This window comes from Mchenga conophoros, linkage group LG14 (genome assembly GCF_057382185.1).
Source record: "Mchenga conophoros isolate Kocher_MC1m ecotype Shallow Benthic linkage group LG14, M_conophoros_male_GT1.1, whole genome shotgun sequence".
NCBI classification, from domain to species: domain Eukaryota; kingdom Metazoa; phylum Chordata; class Actinopteri; order Cichliformes; family Cichlidae; genus Mchenga; species Mchenga conophoros.
In genome coordinates, this window is record NC_140539.1 from 32660741 (window position 1) to 32688028 (window position 27288).

The 27288-nt window shown below is 40.1% G+C and overlaps 1 protein-coding gene across 3 annotated transcripts; it reads left to right on the plus strand.

Annotated features, from left to right (window-relative positions):
• mtus2b (microtubule associated tumor suppressor candidate 2b) lies at positions 1 to 27286 on the plus strand. 3 transcript variants are annotated; one of them, XM_085243999.1, is made up of 15 exons: positions 1 to 132; positions 5406 to 7408; positions 7774 to 7960; positions 8607 to 8813; positions 12813 to 12959; positions 14145 to 14243; positions 14800 to 14996; positions 20547 to 20613; positions 21068 to 21282; positions 21570 to 21675; positions 21762 to 21835; positions 21918 to 22016; positions 22131 to 22250; positions 22537 to 22637; positions 23920 to 27286. In XM_085243999.1, the coding sequence occupies exons 2-15, from the start codon at positions 5609 to 5611 to the stop codon at positions 24125 to 24127; spliced, it is 3627 nt and encodes a 1208-aa protein (XP_085100125.1). In that variant the 5' UTR covers positions 1 to 132; positions 5406 to 5608; the 3' UTR covers positions 24128 to 27286. The 3 variants fall into 3 exon arrangements, with proteins under 3 accessions (XP_085100125.1, XP_085100126.1, XP_085100127.1); XM_085244000.1 differs by having other exon boundaries at positions 22540 to 22637; XM_085244001.1 differs by having other exon boundaries at positions 7777 to 7960.
• Positions 27287 to 27288: the final 2 nt, after the last annotated feature.

The following is a 27288-nucleotide window of genomic DNA, read 5'->3' on the forward strand; positions in this document are numbered from 1 at the left end:
TCCTCTCCTCCCTGTTTTCCAGCGATGATGCAGACTGTACCCTCTTCATCTCGGCTTAAACTGGATGTCTCAATCATTCTTCATCAGCTCTTCGCTGACGGGCTCTTCTCCAGATTCACCTGAATTAAACCGGTAAGAAATTTCATTTCACAAGGGGAACAGAAGGCGTTTGCTGTCTCCCTCTCAATCTCCGAACAGCGGCAGTGATAACTGCATTTATTGACCCTGCTGCATCTACTCGAGACTGCGGATGATCCTGTTGTGTTTCTAATAAGGTTGTTTTCAAGTCATTTCCTAATCGTTTCCAGGAGTGCAGATTCTAATATAGCGTTTGCATACCAAGCTTTGAAAAGGTAACCTCAGTACAATTGCTCTCACCTCAAAATGTGTATGTGGAGTCACACCATGTTTTATTTATTGTGTCAACCACATCCTATGTTTTTTGTCTTTTCTAAAATCAGCAAAGCCGGTCCTTCCTCTTTCTGTATTTTTCCCTTTGAACAAAAATAGTTTCCTAGTGTGAGGAACAAGGTACTCAGAGCAGCATGAATGTGCATTAGTAGTGAAGTGACAGATTTCTGTTGGTGTGGCTTGAGTGGTGACATTTATTGAAAAGGCCTGAGTTGTACTGGATTATGTAAGATGTGACCATAAAATGCTGAGGGCCAGTGGGCAGCATGCACAGCCAGTAAGGCCTCGATTGTCTTACCGGAAGCCTGGAGATTCTATAAACTGAACACAAAAGGTGCTGTTACTACATATTTGTTCATTTATGTAAGAAGCATTTGAATTTGCTTCCAAATGATAGAATTTTGTGGGTTTTTGCTGCCTGTGAAGCATTCATTTGTAGTTTTTCAAGGCAAACCTTTGCCATGTGTGTGAAAAAGCAAATCTTATGTGAGCTTTAGGTGGTTGCACAAAGAAGTCAGGGGCACTGAAGCATTAAATTGAGAGGGAGACTGCTGCCTCCATTTTCACTCATCTTCAATTTTTCATGAGGGATCTAGATTAAGCATCAAGTGAGGCTTGGTAAACAAATGAAGGCCCACATCTGTGAGGACCGGCAAGCAGCTGCATTAGACAGCTGACACAAAACAGAAGCTGACACAGCTTCTATTTCACAGAGCAAAACAAGCTGTGCGGGCACATCTTCACATAAGTACTCCTGCGAGGCTTGGATGCACAGATTTTCTCAGTGGCCTTGGCAAAGGTGTTGCCTGAATATGAGCAGGCAGGTGGCAGGGCAGCCAGCTGAATGATGGGAGATGGGGGAAGCATTTTAGTGCTACAACTATAAATTTCCCTGTTCTCTCTTGTACTGTTATGATGTCTGACTGACTGCCCGAGTGTTGAATAGTACTATAAGTGATACCAGGAAACGGAACAGGAAGGAAGTGGCAAATGTCCTTCAAACCCAGAAAACTTGTGAATAGAATGAAGCTGAATGAGAGACATAAAGAAGAAAGTTAGTTCATGTATGAAATCAGAAGATTTTACAGTACATCTCTTGTAACTGGATCTAATCATTTTCAAATGACCTGAACAAAGCAAACTTGAGCTCTAAAGGATTCTGGTGTTTCTTGTAAATCCAACCATTCCTTTTACTTTCACTTACCAAAGTCAGGTCACAGTTGCAGCACACACTTGTCTCTCCATTTCCTTTTCTTTCTGGGGGATCGTGCATAAGCCTCACCAATCAGTTTGTCCATTTCCAGCTCCAGTTTGCCATCACTTGTTAACAACATCCTGAAATACTTACTGACACATTACTGTTGTTCCCATTCCCAACTCCCTCCTCACACTGGCTGCATTTTCAGTGCTGGTCCATAAATATCAAAAACAGGAATGAAGACAAGAAGCAAACTTGACAGCGTCTAACCCTTGCTAAAACGATGTTGGGCCTTGTGTTTTGAATACAGTCACAGCTATTGCTTTACTTATAAAAGAATTGGATGGCTCATAGATACAAACCTTATAGTCTGCACTGCTGCAAAAGACAACAGGGTTCTCCAAACACATTTGAATACCTTCTCTAACTCTATAATTCTATACAAACATGTGTAAACTTGACGTAAAACGAAGAATTGAAAGTCTAACTCTGTAGCCTTCCTGAACTTCTCCTAAATTTTTTGCTTTAGCAAATGCCAAAGCAACAGCCGGTCTCCTCTCCCAATATCTGTCTGTTTTTAATGCACCCCTGGATCAGGTAATCCTGAAAGGCCTCCTTCTTCCACATGATGCCCTCCTTTTGTACTTATATCTTAACAGCAAGTTCTTAGGTTGTTGAACCTTTAACTGCAAGGCCTTGAACACGGCCTACCCAGATTTAATGTCCCTAGCCAGGTGACTGTCCTGTTCCCCAAGCAGAATCCAGAAACGGGTCTCTAAGCTCGGTAGCAGGTAAAGGTAATGTGCAGTTGACCCCAAACCCATACCTGGTAGTGGTCCACTGGGTAACACTTAAATGTGTTTTTTGTGGGCTGTTAAACTCCACTCCCAGGTCTGGCTAGAGGATGAAGGCCCATTTCTCCCTTCTTTTTATAAATGCCATTTATGATTCTTTACACCTAAAATTTCCATTTACACAAGTTATCACTCCCAACATAACTTTGATCTATGATATTTCACTACTTTCTAGATCAAATATTAACAAATGCAGTTATATAAAACTCAACAAATGCACCATATCCATCATGTCACTGCTGTGCAGATAACTGTACCATAGTGTCCATGCTGAGGTCTGCACTTAACCGATTTAGAGCTGGAAATCAATTTAAGGATGATGGCTGCAGCAGAAACAGTTGTGTTAGCAGGTTGAGCCTTTCTCTTAAAAACAATATTTTATAGCACTTGTCTGGAAATATTCGAAAAGGAAAAACATTTGTTAGTAGCACCAGTGTTTTGTCTGCCTGCACTGAGAGATTTTGTGTCTCAGTGTGGTTTAACAGTAAGCACTGCAGTAGATGCAGGTGTGCTGTCTCTGTTGTGCAGAGGCATCATTTAGTGCGATGTTTTAGCTTATGTTGCAAACGGGCACTTCTGTCTGTAGACCCTCTCTGCTTTTCTTGTCAAGTTTACAAAAGTTGACTTGTTCTAAGCATACATCAAACTCTAATAACAGGCAACAGCACAGTTTTGTTTTCTTAGAAGGGAAATGACATGCTATTTCCTGCTGCGTAAGTGAATTTATTAGGACACAAATGCAGAGCAAATGCCTGAGATGGAGCAGCAGGCAGTCAGTTTTCTTCCTAGTAGGTTTTTTTTTTCTTTAGTTTAATTGGAAATTTTCTTAGAATTTAATTTTTTGTGCTAGAGGAAGTTGTCAACCACAACTTGATAATGGGAAAGGCATGATGAGGTGATAACAGCATGTGCAATTTCTCTGCAAAAAAAGAGTTGCTGCTTAAGATCAAAGGGCCTGTCAGTGCTCTCTGTCCTTTCCAAAGGGTCCACACAGGACATTTCATTCACATTTCTCATATTGGATTAGTAGAAACTCTCTGAGCAATTATGGTACCTGCTGGCTGACTAAAATTGCAGGGCAATTAAAGGAAGTGGCATAGCTCTTAATCTGAGCATGCAGGTGGCAGGGCAGCCAGCTGAATGATGGGAGATGAGGGAAGCAGATTTTGCGGAACTTCCAGATTTTGGTAACATATCAACAAACTTAAAATTCATGTTGACAGTTTAAAGCTCTTCGAAATACAAAGTTTACATATAGATCTCCCTTAATGAAGGAAAGGGTTAAATATCATGAAGGCTGAAATATTGTATTTATTTATTTGTCTATTTTTGTCAGCCTTAAATAAAATCATACATCAAGCAGCCTATTAAATGATTTTAGAAGTGCAGAAGCAGACAGTTGGGTCATGAGAACTTGTAAAAGCCTCAGTAGTACTTGGCAGTTTAGAGGTGGCCCATCATAAACACTGTAAAAGTTGTGGAGGTTAAAAGTCCACAGTCACTCAGCTGATTGGACAAAAAAGAGGTTCTTGGATGTTTTTTGTTTTTGTTTTTTTGTTGTTGCAAGCAATAGATGGTGCAGAAAAGGGATAACAGAAATAATGTGTATTTTTTAATGCAAGTATCTCAAAAGTATTCACAAAAGACAATCTCAGTAACTCAAGGCACATGGATAATCAGAAATATAAAATATAAGAAAACAATTCCATTATGAAGGTCAAATGTAACACCGTCACTGTCATGCTGGTTTGCATCTGACTGTCATAAAGACAGAACAATAATGATAGTGTCCATAAACAAGAGACAGTGTCATTGTATTTTCCCTCCAAAGGCAGAATTAGCTTTTTTTTGTCAGTGTACTTAAGCTTGTCTGGTTGTTATTTTTCCCCCCGGATAGTTCACTGTGGCTGGAAGATAGTCATTCCTTTTTTCCCTTGTCCCTAATTGTATTTTAAACTTAGCAGTCTCTAGTTAGATCAGGGAATTATATAATTCAATACAAGTAATTTTTTTAGGCTAATATTTTCTGTTTGTACCTTCTTCTCTGTAGATCTTGTTTAACCACAAAGTTGTTCCCACCTGTAACATATATTCCAAGCAGCATAATATCTTGTCTGCTGAATTCACTCACATTCCTAAAGCTAGAGAGAGACCGGTTGCCAGCTAATTCACTAATGTCATTTTTTTAAGAGTCAGATTTGTGAATACTGCTCTTCACAGGAGTGCTGCAAAAAATTCTGGGCCCTTGACAACATTTCAGTCAGAAACAAAATAAACAAGATGTTTGGCATGTTTAACATTTAGGAATAAATGCAGAAAAGATTCATGGTTTTCACCACTGTAGGTTTTTGCAATCCTGGGAGCCCAACAGGCCTGAGTTTATCCCACACGGGGCCTGAGGATTTTCTTACAAAAGCTGTAACTGTTAGAGCCAATCTATAGAGAAACATTTGTATGTACGAGTCAGAAATAAATCTGAACAGCTCACATTAAGAAGTGGAAGAATTATTTTTTCGAAGCTTGGGACAGAAATTTGCCACTACAGTAACCAATAAGTTATCATATGACCTCAGCTGTTTCATATACAGAAACACCCATTAAGGTTTTTTGAGCTACAAAGAAGTGTAAAAAAAGAAAAAAGAGGCCAGAAAAAAATTATACATTAATATTGTTTATGCTGGCTAAATCACTCGTTGCTGTGTTTGTAAGAGGTTAACTGTGATTTCTCCTGCTGGTCTAGCCTACATTGCCTTCGGCGCATCTACACATCTTTCACTGCCCCCACAAAAAAACTCACTTTATTTCATGGTTTTATGATGAAACAGACTGAAAGATTTAAATTATTATAAGATGGCACAGTTTTTTAAATATACCTGTTGAATATTGTTTTTAAGTCATCTTCAATATATTTTCTTTACTTGTGATCTGCTGTTTTTATGCAGGATAAGGACCTCAGATGTTATGAAGACCCATGCTCCAAATTAGACATGACATTCAACATTCATATTTCTGACATACTGAAAATAGGCTCCTGCTCTGCCAGTAGGACAGCTTGATGGGCAGACAGACTTTTTGATGCTTGACGATGATGATGATTTATTTTAAGTGCTCTTGAGGCTGCCACAAACTCAGAGCTGATTTCATAATGTGTGAGCGAGAAGAGCCCTTTGGTGTGGGGGAGTTAAGGAATAACAACCAGCAGGGTGGCATGCTGGCTGATGGCGACGCCAATGCCAATGACATTCGGACAGAAGATGGTGGGAGAACTGGGGATACTGGCTGTCTGTCAGGATTGATAACTGAAACAGCAGAGCAAGACAAAGTCATCATCTGGGGCACAGACTCTCAGTGTGATGACCCTGAGCTGGCTGAATTTGAGATGTTAGAGTGTCAGGAGTTGGAGGCTTATCTTGTTGAGGAGGAAGAGGACTTTGTTGGGCTTGCAGAGCGGAAGGAGCTTCAAGAACAGCCGTCATCATGCAGAAAATCCACAGCAGAAGAGGCGATAGATTATAAGGGCAGGGAAGAAAGGAAGTCAATTCTGAACGGTGCCAGTGAGCAAGAATCCAATGGCTCTCATGTCTCTGAGAGCAGAGAAGCTTCCAAGACTGACTTAAGCTCTGAAACTGATGTCTTTGTATCCTGTCTGTCCACCATTTCAAGCATGGCCACTGCCATGGACACTGTTGGCAAGAACCAGATGACAGACTCCTGGCATATTGCCTCTGGTCCTCATTCAACCATCTCAGAGGACCTAACTTCCCAGATTTGCACCACTATCTCTGAGAGAGGCAAGGCCTCTCAAATAGTTGATGATTCTTCTCTTTTTGCTAGAAAAAGCACAATAACCCAGAAAGATGTAGATATGAATTTGAATTCAGCAGTTCAGTCAGATGATGCTGTATCACAGGCACATGATGTCAGTGGCAAACCCGGGACAAATAATAACCATAGAAATAAAGCAAAGGGTAGTGTTTTGGAGGTAAATTGTACTGAGCACAAGGCTTTAACCTCTCCGACAAAATGTCAAAAAGAAAGCAACGCTAAAATAGATAAAAGCACACAAGCGGATGAAACCCCTGATGTGAACTACAGGGCTCTCAGAACAGGTACAAAGGGGACTCAGTCATGTGTTGAACCTAAAGCCATAAAGAAACAAGACTCATTTGATAACACACTGAAGAAACAAAGCTCTTTTGATAAGAGTCTGAAAAAGCAGCCTTCATTTGAGAATGCTTTAAAGAAGCAGCTCTCTTTTGATAACACCTTAAAAAAGCAGGGCTCCTTTGAGAACACCACCACTCCCAGCTCTTCAAGTCTGGAAAGGAGGAAGCCATGGGGAAGCCCCAGTCGACCAGCAACTCCTACATCCCCTAAAACCACCTCCTCTTCGTCACCTAAGAGACGACCTAGTGGTTCTCCAGCTAAGGTCCAGGGCATCAGGGCACCGAGCCTGGAGCACAGTGACTCCTCTCAAAGAGGAATAAGTCAAACTATCAAGCCACATGCTAAGACGAGTTTGAGCAGTGGAATCCCCAAACCTATCATGCCTCAACAGAAGGAGTCCGAACCCAGGAGATCTTCGCCCCCTCAGAAGCCCAAAAACGTGCGGCCAAAAATCATCACGTATGTTCGAAAGAATACTCAAGCAAAACCACCACTCACCGATGCACTAAATGAAGCCTCCACACACACATCAAGATTACCCTCTTACTCCAACCCACCAGCTCTCAAAGATCCAAAGGTTGCTTCTCAAACTAAATCCACACCAGTGCTCTGTTCCTCAAACCTGCTATTTGACAAATATCGACAGGAGATGCAGAAGACAGCATACTATCCTCCAGGTGTCGCTGTGACTGGAGTAAAACCTCCAAGCAGCAGTATCCCTCAAAGGAGTGGAAAGTCAGACAACTTCCAGGAGGCATCAGAGAAATATCTTCAAGAGGTGAGAAGCGGACTTTTGTTTTGATATGTTCACACAACTCAGCTTATGGTGTGGTACAAGTATTCCAATTTAGCATGATGGTGGCTCAACCTGAAAGCATTTTTAACCCTTTAATTGTTCATGCAGATTGGTCCGTTTCAGCTGCACTGCACATGCTGTGTTTTAGATTATTTTGGTCACGTACTGGCTCACATTGCACCACAAACAGTAACAGAGTGGTAATAGATTAGATGTATTATCACACAAAACCAAAGTGCCTAACTTAATAATACATGAATCAAACCTATCACATGATACCTTGCTGTCCATCAGTCTAGAATGTGAATGATGTTATAGTAACTGGTTTTGTTGGTGATGTCCTTCAGCAGCATGTTTCCCCTGAAGGAGGTAGTGTCTACCGCTCGCCAAGAACCCTGAGGCCTCAGCTTGGGCTAGGTGCAGTCACCAGGCAGCCCGCAGCCAAGCCAAGAGTTCAGCAGGCAGGTCAAAGGTCAGGTCCCTCACAATATCTGGCTGCCAAAGTGTCCACTCCAGGCCAACAAGATCTGGCAGGTGAGATTGTAACGTTTTGGCAAATTGACTCAAAAGTGAACTGAAATGTTAGTTGCATTTTTAGTATCAGAGACAGCTGCATTTTCAAAGGTTGTTTTGGGAATGTTTAAAAGTTTAACACAAGATGTATTTGTGTATGCTTACGTTAAAAAACCCTGTGTGGTTAGATGATTAGGTCAAATCTTGAGAAATCATTTCAACAGATTTCTCTCATCTCTCTCTACCTACTTCAGTATTCTCCACACTCTCCCATCCCGTAGATGTTGAGCTGTAGAGTTATTTATTCAACAAGCTTCTTGGGCTTGCTGAATGATTCACCTAATTTTTTTCCTGTCATGCTTATGGATGAGCCTTGGCTTTTGGCACCTCAACTCTTTGAAGTGCAAAGCATTTGAAGTTAGTGTAACTTGCACATGCTACCAGCTCGCACTGCATAATTTTGCCTTCTTACATTATAAATGATACTCTTGGCTGGTTGCACATATGCTGCTTTCTTATTTATGTGGAATTTAGTCATTGAATAATGTTTATATATCTATATATATGTAATCTTCCTCTTTTATTTATTCATTTTATTTCAGTATAAACTAAATCAGGTTTTTAAAGTTTTTTTTTCTTGTTTTTTTACTTGTTTTTCTACCTTTAGGAGAGCCCAGGAGGGCAGGTCCAGAAACCACCCCAAAAAGCCTCCTGCTCAAATCAGGCCAGTCTGGCCTTCGTCCTCCAGGCTTCTCTGCCCTTCCAGCTGCCCGTCTGGCTTCTCTAGGATTTGTCCGGAGCTCCAGTGTCTCATCTGTATCCAGCAACCAGTCTAATGAAAGCACCCACAGTGACCCAGGCCGAGGTTCTCAGTGTGAGTTATGTCCACTCAACTCATTTTTTTTATGAATTAGACTAATACTGTTTTTACTGCTACTCTGCCTAAATAAAAGGTTACCCCACACCAATGTTTTACTACATCTGCATCTCCTTATTAGTTCACCAGCAGGTGTGGCTGGTCTATCCTCAGTTACTATAGTAACAGCTGCTCATTTTGTTTCATTTTCAATCATTTGTCAGAATTCTGCATTTCTAAGCCGCTGCAGCACAGAGCCTCAGAGAAGAAAGGATTTCTTTAGGAAGAAAGTTACTCTCTCTCCCTCTGCTGCCTGTGCTCAGCCTGCATACTGCAGAATTCCCAATGCATATTTCAGTACCATCACTGAAATATTCCCCAGTCTTCATCTGCATAAAGGAATGACAGCAAAATTCACCTGGCAATGCAATTATCTCTGTGTGTGAACGAGATGTCAGCAAAGTGTCAGGAAAGAAAGTGTCGGTTAACAAGACATTGTTTTATTACCAAAAACGGTTTTGCTAAATATGAGCAGGCCATGTGTGTTGTCTGCTGATTCAGAGACGTGACACAAACTGACCATTGTTTGGAAAATGTTTAGATATATGGTTATGGTCTGGGTGTAAAACCAAAGCAAATAATGCAATAGCAGCCACTGAAAGTGATTCACTAAAAGTAGTGATAAGTAATGATTCTTATATTTTAAATACAATGATTTTATTTTCTTTGTAATAATGTAGGGCAGGGGTGTCCAACTCCAGGCCTCAAGGGCCGGTGTCCTGCAGGTTTTAGATGTGTCCTCAATCCAACACAGCTGATTTAAATTGTTAAATTGCCTCCTCAACGTGTCTTGAAGTTCTCCAGAGGCCTAGTAATGAACTAATCATTTGATTCAGGTGTGCTGACCCAGGGTGAGATCTAAAGCATGCAGTACACCGGCCCTTGAAGCCTGAAGTTGGGCACCCCTGATGTAGGGTCTTTACCTTACAATATAAACCGCCTCTGGAGAAGCTGGAACCAATAGCACCCAGTTTCATAAAGGCTACCCCAGAAACCTGAAACACTGAAAAGAAACACATAAACAAAGCAACAGCTACAGACCAGTCATGGTAAAAATAATAGTAACAGTAACAGAAAATATAAAGAATATCAGAGAAAGCGGCTCTTTAAGACAAGCTTGCAAACTTCTCTGGCAAATTTAATTTAAACTGATAGACATCAGAAGTAAATAAGATTTCGCACTCTGGTAAGGTCATTAATTTTTATTCATTTTTATCTATGTATGTAATTATGACAATGATGCTCATTGTCATAATTACAGGTTAATGTTGTCCTTTGCTTAAACATCACTACATTTATTCCAGTCTTTGACAGCTGAATCCTGGCTGTCCTTAGAAATAGCAATAGTACTCTTAATTAGTTGGTGTATACAGTACCACTGATTCTCAAGAAAACAACAACAGTTCTACTCAACATTAATATGAGGATGCCCAACTTGACTGCCAGTGGCTCTGTAATCTTTTTAGATATGTAAACTGAAGCAGATTTGTGTACATTTTAACAAATTCAGTATCTGCCAGATTGTAAAATACTTGGAAGCAGCTCAGATGGCATACACAACTGTCTGCTTGCACCGCAGTGTTTCCCTTTAGGCTGTTGGCTCAGACTGCACCACGCTATAACCATAAGCCCCAAATGCAGCTACAAGCAGGAACAAGCAGCTCCTTGTCATCATGATGCTCAGGTCTGGTGAAATAATTAATTCACTGGTGTAGTTCAATCAGGAGGAACGTATTACACAGTATGCTGACTGTAAAGTAACGCAGTCCTTTCTTCTCATTTTTCTGTCACCAGTTCTTCATCACTGCCACATGGCCCAGAGGCACATTTGTTCTGAATGTTATTAGCTTGTCTATTCTCGCTGCTTGCGAGTTAGTCACAAGCAGAGTCCTCATTGGTGCTGATCAGAGGATTCTTACTACAGGGGGTGGATTTGTATTGTACATGCACGCTAGAAACAAGCATTTAGCAGTGTGAGTCAGCCTTCGGCCGTCTCCTTTAGCCAATCCCTTTCTTGGCTTCATCTCCATTTCAGTAGGTCACCTTTGGGAAAAGGAAAAAAAAAAAAGAAAGGAAAAAAATCTGCTGACTCTCCCTGGTGTATTCATGCTGCTGCTTTGGAAAGCATCACTAGATGTGTTGCACAGAGCCTTGGCATTTTTACATCAAAAGTGATTTAATGTTCTCCTTTAATCTGTTTTTATGCTATACTGTCCTTTGTATCAATAAAATGTGCTTATATATATATATATATATATATATATATATATATATATATATATATATACACACACACACACACACACACACACACACACACACACACGTATGTATCACAACAGCTTAACGTTTTTTGAATGTCTGCAGCCTCCTTGGGTCACAATTTGACATTATTAGATCAGAGTGATAGTATTTTAATTCAAGGGCACAACGCTATCCTTTCCTCTTCAAAAGTGTTATATTACCAATAGTTAGAGTTTGTGTCAGCACTACCATTGACTGAGCTGCTGAATATTTTATGATTAGTAATTAGAGCTCTCTGGTTTGACTCTTCACTTATAACGACGAAGTAAATTCCATCATTTATGCACTGATGGAATTTTTTTGACTATTATAAAGTTAAAGGTTTATATCTGAGAAATGCATACAGTATACAGCATGCAAAAATATGTAAAAACTATCATAATTTCATTGTGATTATTTGGAGGATGTTTCAGCTGCACTGTTCCTCAGCCTTTCATTTCCATAAAAGCTAGAGGCATAACAGCAGCTCTTATGAATAATTACTATGTTTACAGCACCCTGTTTTTTGCGAATCTTGATGAGAGTGTGCAATTTACCAGAAAAAACAAAGCAAAGCAAAAAAGAACCAAAACTCCATTAGGAAAGAGTGTAATGATCTGAAACGTGCATGAAATTGACAGTTAAAAGCTTTAATGCCATCATTCCACAGTTTTTCATTTTCAAATGGCGCTGACAATTCCCTCAGTATTACTAAACCAAATCAAATCTTTTGTGTTAAGAAACAAGAACATCGTTTACTATAGGCCATGGCTGGCTCTATGCCTATTAGTTTGCATAGTCAGGTATTTCCCAAAATTGTACATGTGTCTGTACCGTAATCCACTGAGACATGGAGTGAAACAAAAAGCTGGCAGTCATAAATTAGCCACAAAGATATGTCATACCTGCAAAACGTGAATAATTCAGTTTTTGTAGTCAACGTCAAAATATCTACGTTGGCCAAGGTGAAATATTTGATAGCTATCTTGGCCATTTCCTCAGAATCGAATGTTTTTCTTTCTTTTTCGTCATTAGATATGCAACATAATTCTTAGCACAACTAGAAGTTATTAAAATACAGGTAAAGACAACCTTTTAAATGCTATAACTTGTTTTGTCCATGCTGACTTGCTTGGTTTTATTACAATATAGTAGACATTATATTGGGTTGAATTTTCTTTTTAAAACTGTGATATAACCCACTGAGTAATGCTCAAAGTTATAGGGAGAAAAATAGGTAAAAAAGTAGAAAAGAATTTGTGTGGTAGCAGTGTTTAAAGTTTATTTTAGTAAGAGGGTTCAGAAAATGCTGGAAAAATATGGCGACCTGAAGAGCACCAAATTTCAAACAGCTTGAAATTTTCATAGAATGAAGGGAAATTTTTGCATGCATTACTTAAATATGAGGAAATTGTCTACAAAATCTACAAAATAAAATTCACTAATCCTGTGGCGGTCAGGTGAGACTCACTCACTGATATTCTTAGGAAATGGCCCATATATTAAGAGTCAGCGCTAGAGCGAGCACACTGACTGCCTTACATAGGCTTAATCACATTCGGGAGGTGAGAAAATTGCAGCTTTTAAATAAAAACATATTTCGTACATATATAAATAGCAACATTGTGTGATTTTTGCCACAGTCCCTGAGCATGTTTTTCTTTTCTGATGTAGATCCCAGCAGTGGCAGCGATGACACACCTCAACATAAAGCCACAGCACCAACCAGAGAAGCCTCCCCTGCTCAGAGCTGCCCTCACCCTCCTAATGCCCCCAGCCTCCAGCGGCGCAATCTGCCACCACGGCACTGCTCCCCACTAGGTACAGCACTCTTGCACAAAGCCAGAGGAACCAAACGATTGTGCTCAATTTGTGTATGTGTGTTTGATTTCATTCCTCAGTATAAGCCCCACCTATTCCCACACAGCTGCTTAGAGAAATGTCTGAGTTTTAAAAGTTATTGTGGAGTTTTAAGTAAAAGCAGGAAGACAGAACAGTTTGTATGTGACGATTTGAGCTACAGTCCTGTACATGGGCAAGAAGTTGAGCTAGAAACAATAAACACAGCTGTGCTTTTTAGTACTCAAGCAATGATTTTTCTTTTGCAATGTTGCTAATTATGATTGTAGTTGAGAGCATAATGACTACGATTGAGTGTTTACTCATTCATTTGCTTTTATTGTCCATTGTTCAGCTCAGTTTGCTTATCAAGCTTCTGATTTAGGACTAAAATGAGTAGAAAATGATAAATAGTATTTAGGATTACTTATTCATGTGCTGTGTTTCCAAACTGTTGCCTAGCATTGCATCACAGCAGGGATACAGTATCATACAGTAGCCTATACTCCCCCTCTGCTCTTGTGGGCGTCTTTATTGTTAGCTAATGCACAGTGGTGCTCATGTTGGCGTCTTTGCAGTGAATGTGGAGCATCAGCGCCATCCTGTGGCGACAGTTTGTATTTCTGGGTGAACCACCAGTCGCCCCATCTTTCCACAACAGAAACTGTGTCAACAAGTGAAGCAGTAACTCCAGCTAGTGGTCACTGTCCTACAGTGATCGCTGAGTCTTTATTCCAGCCATTTTTTATGCTTTCAGTTATTCACTGATTTGATTAATTATAAGGAAAAAACAGAACAAAGTTGTTGTTTGTTTTTACTACCAGTTTCCATGCCTAGGCATTAAATCTGTTTTTCCCAGGAACTCTGTTGGAGGGATGAACAATATTCTACAAAAAAAAATCCCTTTATATTGAGGGTTTCATTTGATCAGTCTGCGCATGTGTATCATATTTTATTCAATATAAAAAAGTGGTGTTATTTTATAATGTTATTGTTTTGTGCCAAAGTTTTGTCTGTAGTAAAAAAACAGAAGTAGTGTAGCAGAAGTACAGGTTAACCAATATTTAGGCAAATACTTCCTATGAGATAAAACAAACAACAAAAATGTCTGTCTTATGTTTTAATTCTGTGTATTACAAAGAAAATAACACCTTTTTTGTTACACAGTGACTAGGAGAGATTTACAGAAGGATGCAGAGGCTGAGCTGTCACCAAAGTCCTCCCCTAAAAGACTTGCAGTGGTTTCTCCCAAGCCACAATCCCCTGGTGAGTCAGCCCTGTCACACCGCATACATTTAAACACAAACTATAGGCACATAAGGTGTGCTTAACGTACCATGATGTGCTTAACATACCATGATGTCTCTTTGGTTTTTTTCCTAACTGGTAAAAAGAAGGGGTTTTTGTTCAGGACCATCAGCTGCTACTGTATCTTTAAAATTTGCAGTGACTTTTTCATTCCGTGTCGCTCTTGCTCTCTCGCCGCACTTCATCCCAGACTTTACCCATAGCACCATGATGTTGCCATAGCAACAAAGCACGGTAGCTCTAATGCTAGGATGGCTCCTTCAGGAGCAGTACTGCTGGCTCAGATTACAGCAGCACAAATCAGCAACTTCTGCTTTTCTCAGAGACCAAACAGGCCAAACAGTGCAGGTGATAAGGGTTTTCATACTGCACATATAATCCACTTTTACATCAGCAGCATCCACATAAATTGACTTGTTTGTTTTGTTTGTCTATATATTTCTATTTCTATAATAAGTCTGAGGAAAAGTACATCAACATACTATATTCTTCTGCCTGTTTTGCGTATCTGCAGTTCGTGGTCGGACAACAGCAGTTCATGGAGCCATTCAGACCGAAAAGGCACAGGAGGTGGATCGCGCTCAGATCCAGCAGCTGCGGGAGCGATGTGAGCGGCAGGCCCTGCAGCTACAGACTCTGCAGGCTCAGTTAAAGAAAGCCTCGCTGTGCCTGGATGTTTTCAGCATCACTACCCAGCACTTCTGTCACAAGGTAAGATTTAGCAGAGTTCTGCAATCCCGGCAAGGTCGACCGCAGACTTTGAAAGCCGAGTAAGAGTGCAGTGTTCCAATTCTTTCACTCTTAATCCTAAAATAGGACTACGTGTGTATGACACATGTGATTGTGGGCGATAGTGGTTCAAGAGTTGGGAGTTCGCCTTGTAATCGGAAGGTTGCCGGTTCGAGCCCCGGCTTGGACAGTCTCGGTCGTTGTGTCCTTGGGCAAGACACTTCACCCGTTGCCTACTGGTGGTGGTCAGAGGGCCCGGTGGCGCCAGTGTCCGGCAGCCTCGCCTCTGTCAGTGCGCCCCAGGGTGGCTGTGGCTACAATGTAGCTGCCATCACCAATGTGTGAGTGAATGGGTGGATGACTGGATATGTAAAGCGCTTTGGGGTCCTTAGGGACTAGTAAAGCGCTATATAAATACAGGCCATTTACCATTACCATTTACCATTGTAATGCTGTGACTTTATTTCATTCTCGTTAAGCCTCCTCCTGGGGTAAAAGAGAAAATATACAACGTCATCATTATCAAAAGGCAGCATAAATAAAAATATTTGTCAACAAATCACCCATGTCCAACTACATGTGTCCAAATGTCTGTATAAAATTTAGCAGTTTTACACTGTATAACAATATCCTTAATATTAAATATTACGCCATCCTAATAACATTTGGTCTCAACCTAAAATACACAGGCAGATATTTTTTGTCTTTGCAAATTAAAATTACTGCATTAATAATTGAAGCTAAACCAGTATTTGATGTATTTGAGGGATTTGATGTTTTCTTGCATAAAAATGTTGGAGTTTTAGTTGAGAGTTATGAAAAGAGAGCTTGCTTGTTGCTGCATGAGTCTGTAACGGTAACATATCTTGATATGTAGCAGCATTCAAACTATTCTTTTAAAATCACCCTGCAAGTTTGCTTTAATGCGACACAGAACAAGTTCCTCATTAAAGTTGCATCCTTTGCAATATGTTTGTAGATTCATTGTGTTACTGAATGGCAGTGTTTTGTAGGGTTACAGTCAAAAACTGCAATGCAAATGTTGCAGTGAGCTCCAGAATGCGATTACACACTGTGTTGGAGTCATTTGCACAAACCTGTAGCTTCTGTCTTTTGTTGTCAGGATTGCTTTGTTCACAAAGGGAGCCGCTTGCTTTAACCCTCTTGTGACATCTTTTGAATGACTCTAAAGGCAGCCTCTTTTGATAGTTGGTAGTGAAATGCTGAGGATTTCCAAAGGTGCTTTTTTCTAGTATAAAGAAAGAGAATGCTTTTGGGATGTGTTGTGAGTTTGTATACATGCAAGTATATTGACATGCATTTGATAGGGGGGTGTGGTGTATCTTGTTGTGTCTGTTCTTCTGGTGCTGCTGCTGGATGGGTGACTCGGTGGAATCGAAACACATTTGATATTTAATATTCTTTTTAATCACTCTTGCTTTTCCTGTATGCTGCTCAGATGAGACTGACAGAGTGTTTTCTGTTCTTTCAGTCTCTATTCAGCACTTGGTTTAACCTTTCCTAGTCCTCTGTTTGCATTTAATATATTTGTCAGCCCCACCCGCTGGTGGTGCTCTACAACCAAAGATTAATGAGATTAGAGCTGCCTGTATGGCCTGCCTCTGCTTTTGGTCAGACTGATTGCAAGACAGAATCCCCTCTAAATTTTAACAGTGGATCTTTCCAAGCATTTCCAAGCTATCTACACACATGGGTGCATACTCTGTTTTAGGATGCGTGACAACATGTGCTGATGTGGTTTAATTATGTTGTAATGAGTGCATTGAAGAGATCTCTAGATGGTTAATATTGGGTTAAGCTAGCTGATTTGAAGTGTTTTTGTTTTAATGAGGTATTTGTTCATATAGATATTTTTGCAGGACAGTTGTTATTCAAAGCAGTGTTTTGGTTTCTAATGAAGTGTGTTTGTTCTGTTATGCACATCAGTGTCTGTAGATATGATCTTCCAGCTGAGCATCAGAGCTTATCATTCTCTACTCACTGATCATCTCCCTCCCCATCTTCTTTTGCTAAATTTTTTTCTCATACATGCAAAAGACTGTGTGTGTGTGTGTGTGTGTGTGTGTGTGTGTGTGTGTGTGTGTGTTGTTCCCTTCCATCCGTGTGAATGTGATACGGGGCGTGTTGGTGGGGGTTTAAGAGGAAGGCAGGCAGAGCTGGGCTGGGGCCAGCAGTCTTTGTTCCAGCAGGGATAAATGATGGTCACGTACCAGGAAACGAGGTGAGGCTTTGGTCTTTCCATCTCTCCTCCCCTCTCTTTCCCTCCCCCTCTGTCTCCCTTACTGTTTCTTTCTGGAACTCGCATCTGTCACTGCTGCCTCCCGAGCCGGCTAAGGGATGCTGCTGCTATCTGCTAGCCTAGTATGGGCCACTGCTGCTGTAGGCTCCATTTCTTCCGTCTGTTCTGTCTCGACCAAACGGTAAAGTCAGTCAGTCTTCTGCAGGCAGCGAGCTTGTTTGAGCACCGAGGATTCCTCTATGTATATGTGGCTGTTCGCAAGTGTTTAGTGTTTGGGGGGGTCTATTTATATGATGATTATGTTCACTTGTTTGCTAGAGACAGAGCCTGATAGACAATGTAAAGCTGTGTATGATTATGCTGAGTCAAAGCAGGCTTGTCTTTCACACTGAGCATGCTTCTTTCATTTTATAACAGTTTGCAGGGACATACAATATAAAATGCCATTGCTACTGTGCTGTATGCTGATTTTTCTTTTTTTGGTGTTTTCATTGCATCCTTTTTATATCCCTACTGGTTAACTGGGTTTATTATATGTTATTATATATTATATATACATACATATATATTATAGTTTCCTGTGTGTTAACTATGCACTCTTCTGCTTGGGACAAAGTCTAAATAAAAAAACAGCTGCACACTGAAAGCTGTTTGTGGTACCACTAATTAGATCAACTAACTTAGTAATATTTTGTACTCTAGTGAAATTATTGTAATAATAAGTTGATTTATTAGATTAAAGTAATACAGACTGAAAAAATTAATTAATACAGACATTAATAATAAACAAAACTATAGACAATTTGCTTAGGCTTCTCTAATTTGAGAACTTGGTTCTTTTTTTCCTCTTCGATATGAGTGGAAACAGGATATTGTTCATATCTGAACTTTTTGAGGGGTTTTGATTCATTATGATGGTCACTTTCTATATTTGATGATTAATAAAGGAGTTTGTAAAAATAGCAAAACAGTGTAACTGATAAAGAAAACCATCGTGATGGGCATCCTAAAGATGGATTATATGAAGATCATATGGGGAAATTAGAATGCATGTCACATAACTCCCCAGAGATTTGAATTGGATGTCTTGTGGGCAGGACCGTGGATCGATGGGTAGGAGCAGAGGTGGAGCTAAAGCGTATGAAATGAAAAAGCTGCTGACCCTCCTGAGGTCACTGCAGAGACTTCTTGATGACTTCATGTTCCCAGTAAAACCTCTTAGAGGGTGACATCATGACTGCTGTGGCATACTGTTTACTGTTTCATACATTTTTCACCTGCCTCTCTCCTTTTCATTGTATCTCCTGTGTCGTCGTCCCCCCCCCCCCCCCCCAACCTCCTTTTTTTAAAGTCTTCTGCAGTCATTTCACATTCTGGAGAGAAAACACATGTATCACACATAGCCTGTGCAAGTGCTGTATGGTATAACTTGCTTAATTATTTAGCGTTAACCTCCTAAGACCCGAACTCTTCCACAGCATGCGTTTTTAATTTCTCTTTGATATTTGGGCATATTGGGGCCCGATGAATGTAAAAACAAAGAATTACCAGATTTATTTTTTTTACCTGATTTTTGTTTGTAAGAAAAATGAGAGCCACAAATGAGGATATTCTTTTAAATTTTTTATAGAATAGTAGCTGTATAATGTCCTCGTAAGTGGATTTTAGGCCCTTGTAGAGCAAAATTGAGTATTTTGGTCTAAATAACCCAAAATGTGATGTCCACATATGTGGACGCCAGGTCCTAGGAGGTTAAAGCTTAATTAGAAGCAGAAATGTGAGAAAGAAAGGCCTGGTAAAAATAAATAAATAAATCAGCCTAATGTTAACTTTTCCTTCATACGAGCTGTTGTACCATTGCATATCAATTCATACATTAACTTCATTTTTTTGTTCTTTATCCCCCTAAGACCAAAGCTCTTTTTTGGGATGCATTTTTAATTTCTCCAAGCTATTGGTGAACAGTATAAGATTTTTCTTTTTCTTTTTTGGCTGCTCCCTTTAAGGGATCATCTGCCTCTAATCCTATCCCTAGCATCGTCTTCAGTCACACCAACCCTCTGTGTGTCCTCCTTGACTACATCCATGAATCTTCTCTGTGGTCTTTCTCTTTTCCTGCTACCTGGCAGCTCCATTGTCAACATCTTTTGTCCAGTATAGCCACCATCCCTCTTCTGCACATGTCCAAAGCATCTCAGCCTTACTTCTCTAACTTTGTCTTCAGTGGGACCTGATATAAACTAAGACTCTTCTTTAAACGGAAAGTTGTTACTTTGTTACATAGTTATTACTTTCTGATTTTATTTCTGAAAAAAACAACAACAAAAGTATATCTTTATATAACGAAATGTGTTTATTTTAAACCATAACACTATACAAGAAACTGTGCTTAACAAAGTACAAAACGCTGTTGAGCAAAACAAAGTATAAGGTTCTAAAGTCTCCTGTCACTGGCTGAAGTTTCTCCTTCCTGATAAAAGAAGCTAGTTTCAGGAGAACTGTTTTCAATATGTAATATACTGACATTCTGGTTCTATGTATATAGAAAATAATAACCATATTTTTTTTTATGATTGAAGATATATTTTAGAAAATGTTATCACAGTTCCTTATGTCTTTGCTCTACCCACGTATGAGCAACAGACACCCCACTTTAGACAGTGAAATTTCTCGTCTTTAGTCTGATGTGTCGTGGCATATTTTAAGCCAATGATAGTAAATAGAAGTAGTTGGTTATGGATTTGTTACAATGTAAAATGCATACTGTTTTTTATTTATTTGTATTTATTTATTTATTTTACAACTCTGAGACGTAGCAAAAATATGCACGTCATTATCTAAGATCCCTAAATGCTGTTTTCCACACGACACATCACATCGGTGAAGTCCTAATATCCAGTAGCACTGCACTGACGCGTCCTGTTACTCTGTGTTCTTGAGTGCAATATCTACATGAAACGGTTGAGTAAATTATCTTGCATCATTTGCTGAAAGAAAAACAAATCTTCCAAAAGGGCAAATTTTTAACACATCCACATTTGATTCACCCGAGCTTCACAGCATAACAAACTGTAGTGAAATTGGTGGGAGCCGGTTTAAAAACCCGACCTGTTAGCATTGTTTGTCATGCTCTCTTACAGCCACCATTAGCATCTATGACAAAGATCTTGCATTATTAGAATGACATGCTTGATTTTTGCTGCTGCACTGACAAGAAACACCTAAATCCATTTGCACTGTCTAGAGATGTATGTCGCTGTGTGTCTTTTCAGAGTGAGAGTGCCATTGTGAAGGAGAGGGAACTGTCCCTGGAGCTTGCCAGAATCCGTGATGAAGTGGGTAAGTGGAATACGGCGTTACAGTTATGGCACCACAGGGAGGAGAGAAGGCAGTGAGTCACTCATCGCTTGCAACCCATGATGTATTACCGAGTGTTTGACCACATGGCCCATGGGAATTCACTTTGCAGACAGCAGTCTAGATTTAGTCTTAGACTGAACGTTAAGGTGTGTGTCTGGTCAATAAAGTAAAAAAACAACAACAACAAAAAAACTCCTATGTTGACACAGTTCAAGTCACACTTTAGAACAGACTTGTAATACAATTAAAAATATATTAAGAATTTTATAGATTTACCCTTCTTACTTTTAAAACTACCCTTGTTACATATAACACCAGAAGAGTGAAAAAAATAAAGAAAAACCAAGACTGTGTGGAGTCGAAATGACTTGCCTGTCTTTTTAGGATGTTTTTTTCTTTTGTCTGTGTCTCTTCTATTCTGTCTCTATTCCAGCTGTCAGTGTTGCACACTGGGAGCAGTTGCAGCAGGAGAAGGAGGAACTGGAGCGTCGTTTTGAGTCTGAGCTGCAGGGATTGCGGGCTCAACAGCAGAAGGAGCTGGGAGCGCTGGAGGAGCGGCTGAAAGCACAGCACGTGGATGAGACGAATAGTCTGCAGGCGCTGCAGCGAGCTGAGCTGGAAGAGCTACACTTCAAACAGCAGGAGCAGGTCTGTGCTAGGCAGCCTGGATATGAACTGCCATGTTTATCTAAATCTCATATGAGAAGTGAGAGTGCAATTTAACTAAAAACACGAGTTTATCTAAAAGACAAAAGTAAATCGCAGCGGTTATTTTTATCTATGAATTTTTTAAAATTTATAAAATATTAACAGAAACATTTATTAAAGAGAAACAAAAATGGGAGAAAATAGTGTGTTGCATGGTGTTCATATATACGCATGTATGTGAACAGCGGGTAGCACTGATGAGTTATTTTTGTAATTGTTGCCTGCAGCTTGAGGAGATGAGTCAGAACCATGAGGCGTCCTTGATGGAGATGGAGACGGCTCACAATGATACACTGGCCACTCTGCAAGAGGAGCATGCCAGGACTGTGAAGAGTAAGCACCCCATTTAAAACCTGTTGCCACCCTGCGCTGAATCACTGCAGGTCAAGAAACATGACAGTGTGTGTTTCTCGTGTCAGATTTGAAGATGGCCCATGAACAACAGAGGAAGTCTTTGGAAGAAGAGTTTGAAAAGATCAGACTGTCACTGCAGGTTAACAGTTCTCCTTAAAAATTCATAATATGACCTAGTTAATAGTTTAAGTCACTAACAGTTTAATATCCATGGTCATCAGGATCAGGTGGACACACTGACATTTCAGAACCGTAGTCTCAGAGATCGAGCAAAACGATTTGAAGAAGCTCTCCGCAAAAGCACAGATGAGCAGATCGTGGTAAGAGCTTCACGATACACTGCTTACTGCTGATGTGACAGTAGCAACATTAACAGCATAAAACTTGTTGATTGGTTTTACAGCTTAGTGGTGTTTTTTAATGCTTTTTAAAAGGATGCTTTGGCTCCCTATAAACACATTGAGGAGGACCTGAAGAGCCTCAAAGAAGTTCTGGAGATGAAAAATCAACAAATCCATCAGCAGGAGCTGAAGATTTCAGAACTGGAGAAAATAGTAGGTTTCAAGTTTTTACCAGAGAACATCTGGAGTATGTTGCAAAATATCCAGTGCATTAAAACTTATTTTAAGTTGGTATGATTCATGGCAGCTTGCTGAGATTTATGAATGATTTCATTAGTTGTCAAGTGTATCGTTACTGCAGCCTTCCCATTTACCTCCCATCTACTTTCATTAGCGCTAATGTTTCCTTTGTAAACCCAAATCATTTAGCCTGCACCACTGTTTCACTCGTTCCACAAGTATTTTAGTGTGGTGTACTGTGTTACCTGTGTTTTTTGAGCAGGCTGCAAAGAATGTGTTCCTGGAGGAGAAACTACAAGTGTTACAACAGCAGAATGAGGACCTGAAGGAACAAATAGACAAGAATCTCGCTGTGTCCAGGTCAGAGAAAATCCATACATGTGCTGATTAAAGTTCCAACCACGAGATGTAACTGTGCTTGGTGCTTTCTTGTCTTAGAAGTGTTGCAGTTTTCTGGATACGTCATCTATGTTATACAGAATATTTTTGTTTATAGAGGTCAGTTAATCCATCCATCCATCCATTCTCATCCGCTTATCCTTTTCAAGGTCGCAGGGGGACTGTAGCCTATCCCAGCGGTGTTAGGGCGAGAGGCAGGGTACACCTTGGACAGGTCGTCAGTCTGTCGCAGGGCTAACACATAGACACAGACAAGCATTCACACCTATGGGCAATTTAGTTTCCAATTAACCTATCCCCACTAACTGCATGTCTTCTGACTGTAGGAGGAAGCACCCAGAGAGAACCCACGCGAACACGGAGAAAACATGCAAACTCTACACATAATTAATGTTTAGAAACATTTACAATAATGAAACCCATAATTCTGAATGCAGAAATTCAATACTTTATAGAACCACCACTGGTAACTTGGAATAATTGTTTTGTGCATAATATTATCAGTCTCTTGCATCATTTAGATAATCACAGCACACAGTGTTAACACTGGGTGATCCTATTTTAAGAGAGCATAAACGAATGCTGGTGAAGCTCAGTAAACTGATGCAACAGAAAAGGGATAATTCACCTAAATGATGTGATTTAGATGGGCCATTCCTTGACTGGATTCTGTGTTAACACTGAATCAAGCAGTGGCCCAACACTGGAACACCTTGACTCTTTTCTTTTTCAGCCATTCTGTTGCAGATTTGCTGCTGTGCTTGGGATCATTGTCCTGTTGCCTGACTCAATTTTGATAAAGCTTGTTTGGCTGTCAGACAGATGGTATAAGAGGAGCTCACGGTCAACTCAATGATAGCAAGGTGCCTGGGTCATGTGGTTAGAAAAATAAGCAGATATCGTCGCTCCACCACCGTCTTTGACACTTGATAGGAGGCATTGATGCTATGCTGTTATCCTGTGTTTGGTTTTCATCAAACATGGTGCTGTGCATTATGACCAGAGGACATTGTTCCAGAAGTACTTTTGAAAAGTTTGTTCAGATGGATTTTTGCAAAGTTGAACTGTGCTGCCATACTTTTTTTTTAGAGAAAAGGTTTTCTCCTGACAGTTGTTCCAAACAAGCCATACTTGTTCAGTCTTTTTCTCCTTGTGTTGTGAAGAACTTTAACAGTTAACGTGCAAAAATCAGTAAGAAAAAAAAAAGTGACCACACAACGTGACCTTTTCCTTGTCACTTTAGGCAACTCTCTGAAGAGAATGCTAATCTGCAAGTGAACGTGGAGAAGGAGAGCAATGAGAAGAAGCGCCTTAGTCGCACCAATGAGGAGCTGCTGTGGCGCCTACAGACCGGAGAGCTGAGTCCTCGCATGTCCCCCAGCTCCTCCCCTATCCATCGGCCACCCTCTGGACCAGGCTCTCCTGCCCGTCCACACTCGTATCACCAGTGATGCTCTTCTGGAAGTTCTCGTCACCAAAAGCTTTTAGCTGGAATCAGAAGGCCTCATTTGTTTTAAACCTCTTGGGTGAATGTTTCTCTCAATCAGAAGAGGGATGGATGTTACACTATATAAACACAAATAGGTCTGTTTGTTGGGAAAATCCACTTGCCTATGTGATTTAAAGTTTGAACCCCACTGACCTAACCAATTGTACTGTTAATCACACCTGTTACTAAAAGAAGGAATTCTCTGCCCTCAGATTTTCCTACTCCACACGAACGCAACACACAGCAGATGCACTGAAAAACTCCCACAGATTGTAGATTGATTGGAGAGCAGAATGAAAATCACGGTGCCTCATTTCCATGTTTTCGCCTACATCTCCATCTTCTCATCCAGCGCTCAGGATGATGGATGTACAAGACATAATGATAATCAAAAGTGCAACAACAAACACAAAAAGCGCCTTTTGCCATCCATTCTCTCCCACCAGCAGCATCCACCAGGACAAGGAAAATTCTTTTTGTGAGTAAAATCACAAAACAGTATTACTCTCAATGTTCAGATTCTTCTCTGGGGCTTATTATCCTTTTCATCCTGAAATATTGTAGGAGTTTATGAGTGAATATCAAGCCGTTTAACCTCAATCATCCATGCTACTTTAACTTGCATATTAGCATTGACCTGAAATGTGTGGCTACAACAACAACCCAACTTGTATCTTCTGAACTGCCAACACAGTCAACAGTTTTCCTGACCATACTTTGTAAAATCTGTACATGTATTGCTCTCTTTAAAGCATGATCTGTCTTCCAGTTATAATTAACTATATTGTAGGATTGCCTACAGTGTGATGAAGTGGCACGGAAGGGCAGTGGAGCATCGCGATTTAAAAGGAATTTCTTATTAACTTGAACAGGATTCATTAAAGGTAAAACATTGCGTTATACATTTCACACTAGGTGAGTTGATGCCCTTCACACCCTTCAGATGAATTAATATAATTGACTGCTCAAAAGGTTAACACTTGATCATCGCAGTATGAAGCAAAGTCAGTTAAACTTCAGGAATAGTAGTCTGTCCGGTTAGGAAGCAAAAAAATTATTACTAATCAATTTAATCTGCCTTTGTGCAAATGAAACAACAAGAAAATCTCCAAGAAGGTAAAGGTTTAACACGTGTTCACATACATCTTTGCTTATTCCTGATCCTTTCAGAATGATTTTTTTACTCCAAGAGTGTGGAGAAGACCCCAGGGGTGATGGGCTGTTGTATGAGCAGACCTGGACAGGCCGTAGATCTGCTCCTTTGTGCCTTTGTGCAGATTACTAGCAAAGCCCTAGAAAATGACCTCCAGTATGCCATTGGTAACGTTGCTGCCTGTAACATCATCCAGCATGACTGGGTTGGCAGTAGGTCAGTGATGGTCTGGGGAGGCAGAATTGCACAGGTCCTGCAAAAAGACATATCGAGACTGTCTTGTGACAGTATGTTCAAAAACATGTACATGAGTAAACTGCCGGAGGTCATTTTGAGGGGTTCTGGCTCCACCTGTTCTTCCTTGCACTGAGGAGCAGATACTGGTTTTGCAGCTAGGTTGATGCCCGTGCTTTAGCCCCTGTTCTCTCTTAATATGACCCCTCTTTTCCCATCTTCTGGTGCCATCCTGGAGGAGCTGGGCTACTTGTGCAGGTACAGTCTCATGCTACCAGTAGTGACAGTGACACAAGCAAAGAGCAAAACTGCAGAAAAATAAGAAAGGATAAGAGAAGACAGCAGTGTATGGTCACCACATGCAGCATCATTCAGTGTTTGGTGGATCTTCTTGATGCTTCTCCAGTGCTGCTGGTTTTGCTTCCTTACTGGACAGTCTAATTCCTGACGTCTAGCTCAGTTTGTGTTATGCTGTGATGATCAAGTGTTCACTTTTTTTTGTTGTTGAGCAGTTTATAAACATGTCCTACAAAGTGAACATGCAGACTACATAGAAACCACCAAAGAGGAAATCATTGAATACAGCAGTTCATTAAGTACTGTAGCTGTCATATGGTTGGACTTAATTGCTGCCGAATCAGCCATAAATGGTGCAGACGTTGCAAAACATTTATCTGTTTTGTTGCATTTTAAGATTATACTGTCAGGGCTCTGGCAGCTAGCTGAAACTATTGCTGTTTTCTCTGTTGATGTTTATTATTATTTTGATTGTTTGTGTGTGTTTTCACCACAGAAATCTTTATAGAGAAAGAATTAACCGCAATTGACAAAAAACCCCAAACTGATTACATTTCCATCAAAATAAGCACGAGAGTCTGATTGCAATGTTACCTCATTTCTCATTGTAGAGAATAATCTCAGGTCTTGAGGAGAATTAAGAGTCATCAAAAGGAAGCAACTGCCTTTTTTTGTATTGTATTTTTTTTCATGTTTACATATAACCACCTGTCTCAAATGTCTGTTTTGCCAGATAACATTTCTAGAAATTTTATTTGGATGTAAGCGTTCTGTAAAAAACTATTTTAAAGAGCCTAACACAGTCAGGAAACGCATAATAATTAAGTGAAATGGGATTTTATGACATTAATACATTGTAATAAAGCAGGCTTTCTTTTATCCATTCCCTCAGACATAAAGTATGGAAATCTGCTGAAATAGGGATTTGGTTCTAGGTGAGTTAAATTTATTGTTAATACAAGTTGATTATGTTTAGCTTCATCGCTGGTGGGTGTTTTGAAAGGAAGTGGAAATGATGGCTCTCTCCATCAGGTACTCTGATTGCACTGAATGCCTGTGTCCTGTGGACATGACCTTGTACTCATTTACCGAATGTTTGTCCGACACTAGAATAAGAGGTTTTGTTTACAGTTTATGTCCAATGTCAGAAAAGGTTGCTGCATCGCCTTGCTTCTGTTGTTTACATGATTTTTGTTCCTATTCAGTATTTCAGAAACTCATGCGCTGGATACGGTTGTCTGAAAGCATGCCTTTATAAGGTTTACGTGCATTGTTTTGACCTTACACTTCCTGCACATTTATTTATTGTCATCCCTCAAAACTGTAACTGTAGCTTAGCTGGTTAACATATTGTGGTGAATGATGAGAAGTATTGTCTATACTGTATATGTTGCACTTTGTATTTAAGTATTAAATCACAGCAAGTATACACAAGAAGG

What these genes read in the sequence shown, in the direction of transcription:
- mtus2b (XM_085243999.1), top strand. Translation starts at nt 5,609, where the DNA reads ATGTGTGAGCGAGAAGAGCCCTTTGGTGTGGGGGAGTTAAGGAATAAC. An exon ending in GCACAGATGAGCAGATCGTG is followed by an intron (nt 22,017 to 22,130) that starts GTAAGAGCTTCA and finishes GCTTTTTAAAAG; the next exon opens with GATGCTTTGGCTCCCTATAA. An exon ending in AAGAATCTCGCTGTGTCCAG is followed by an intron (nt 22,638 to 23,919) that starts GTCAGAGAAAAT and finishes TTGTCACTTTAG; the next exon opens with GCAACTCTCTGAAGAGAATG.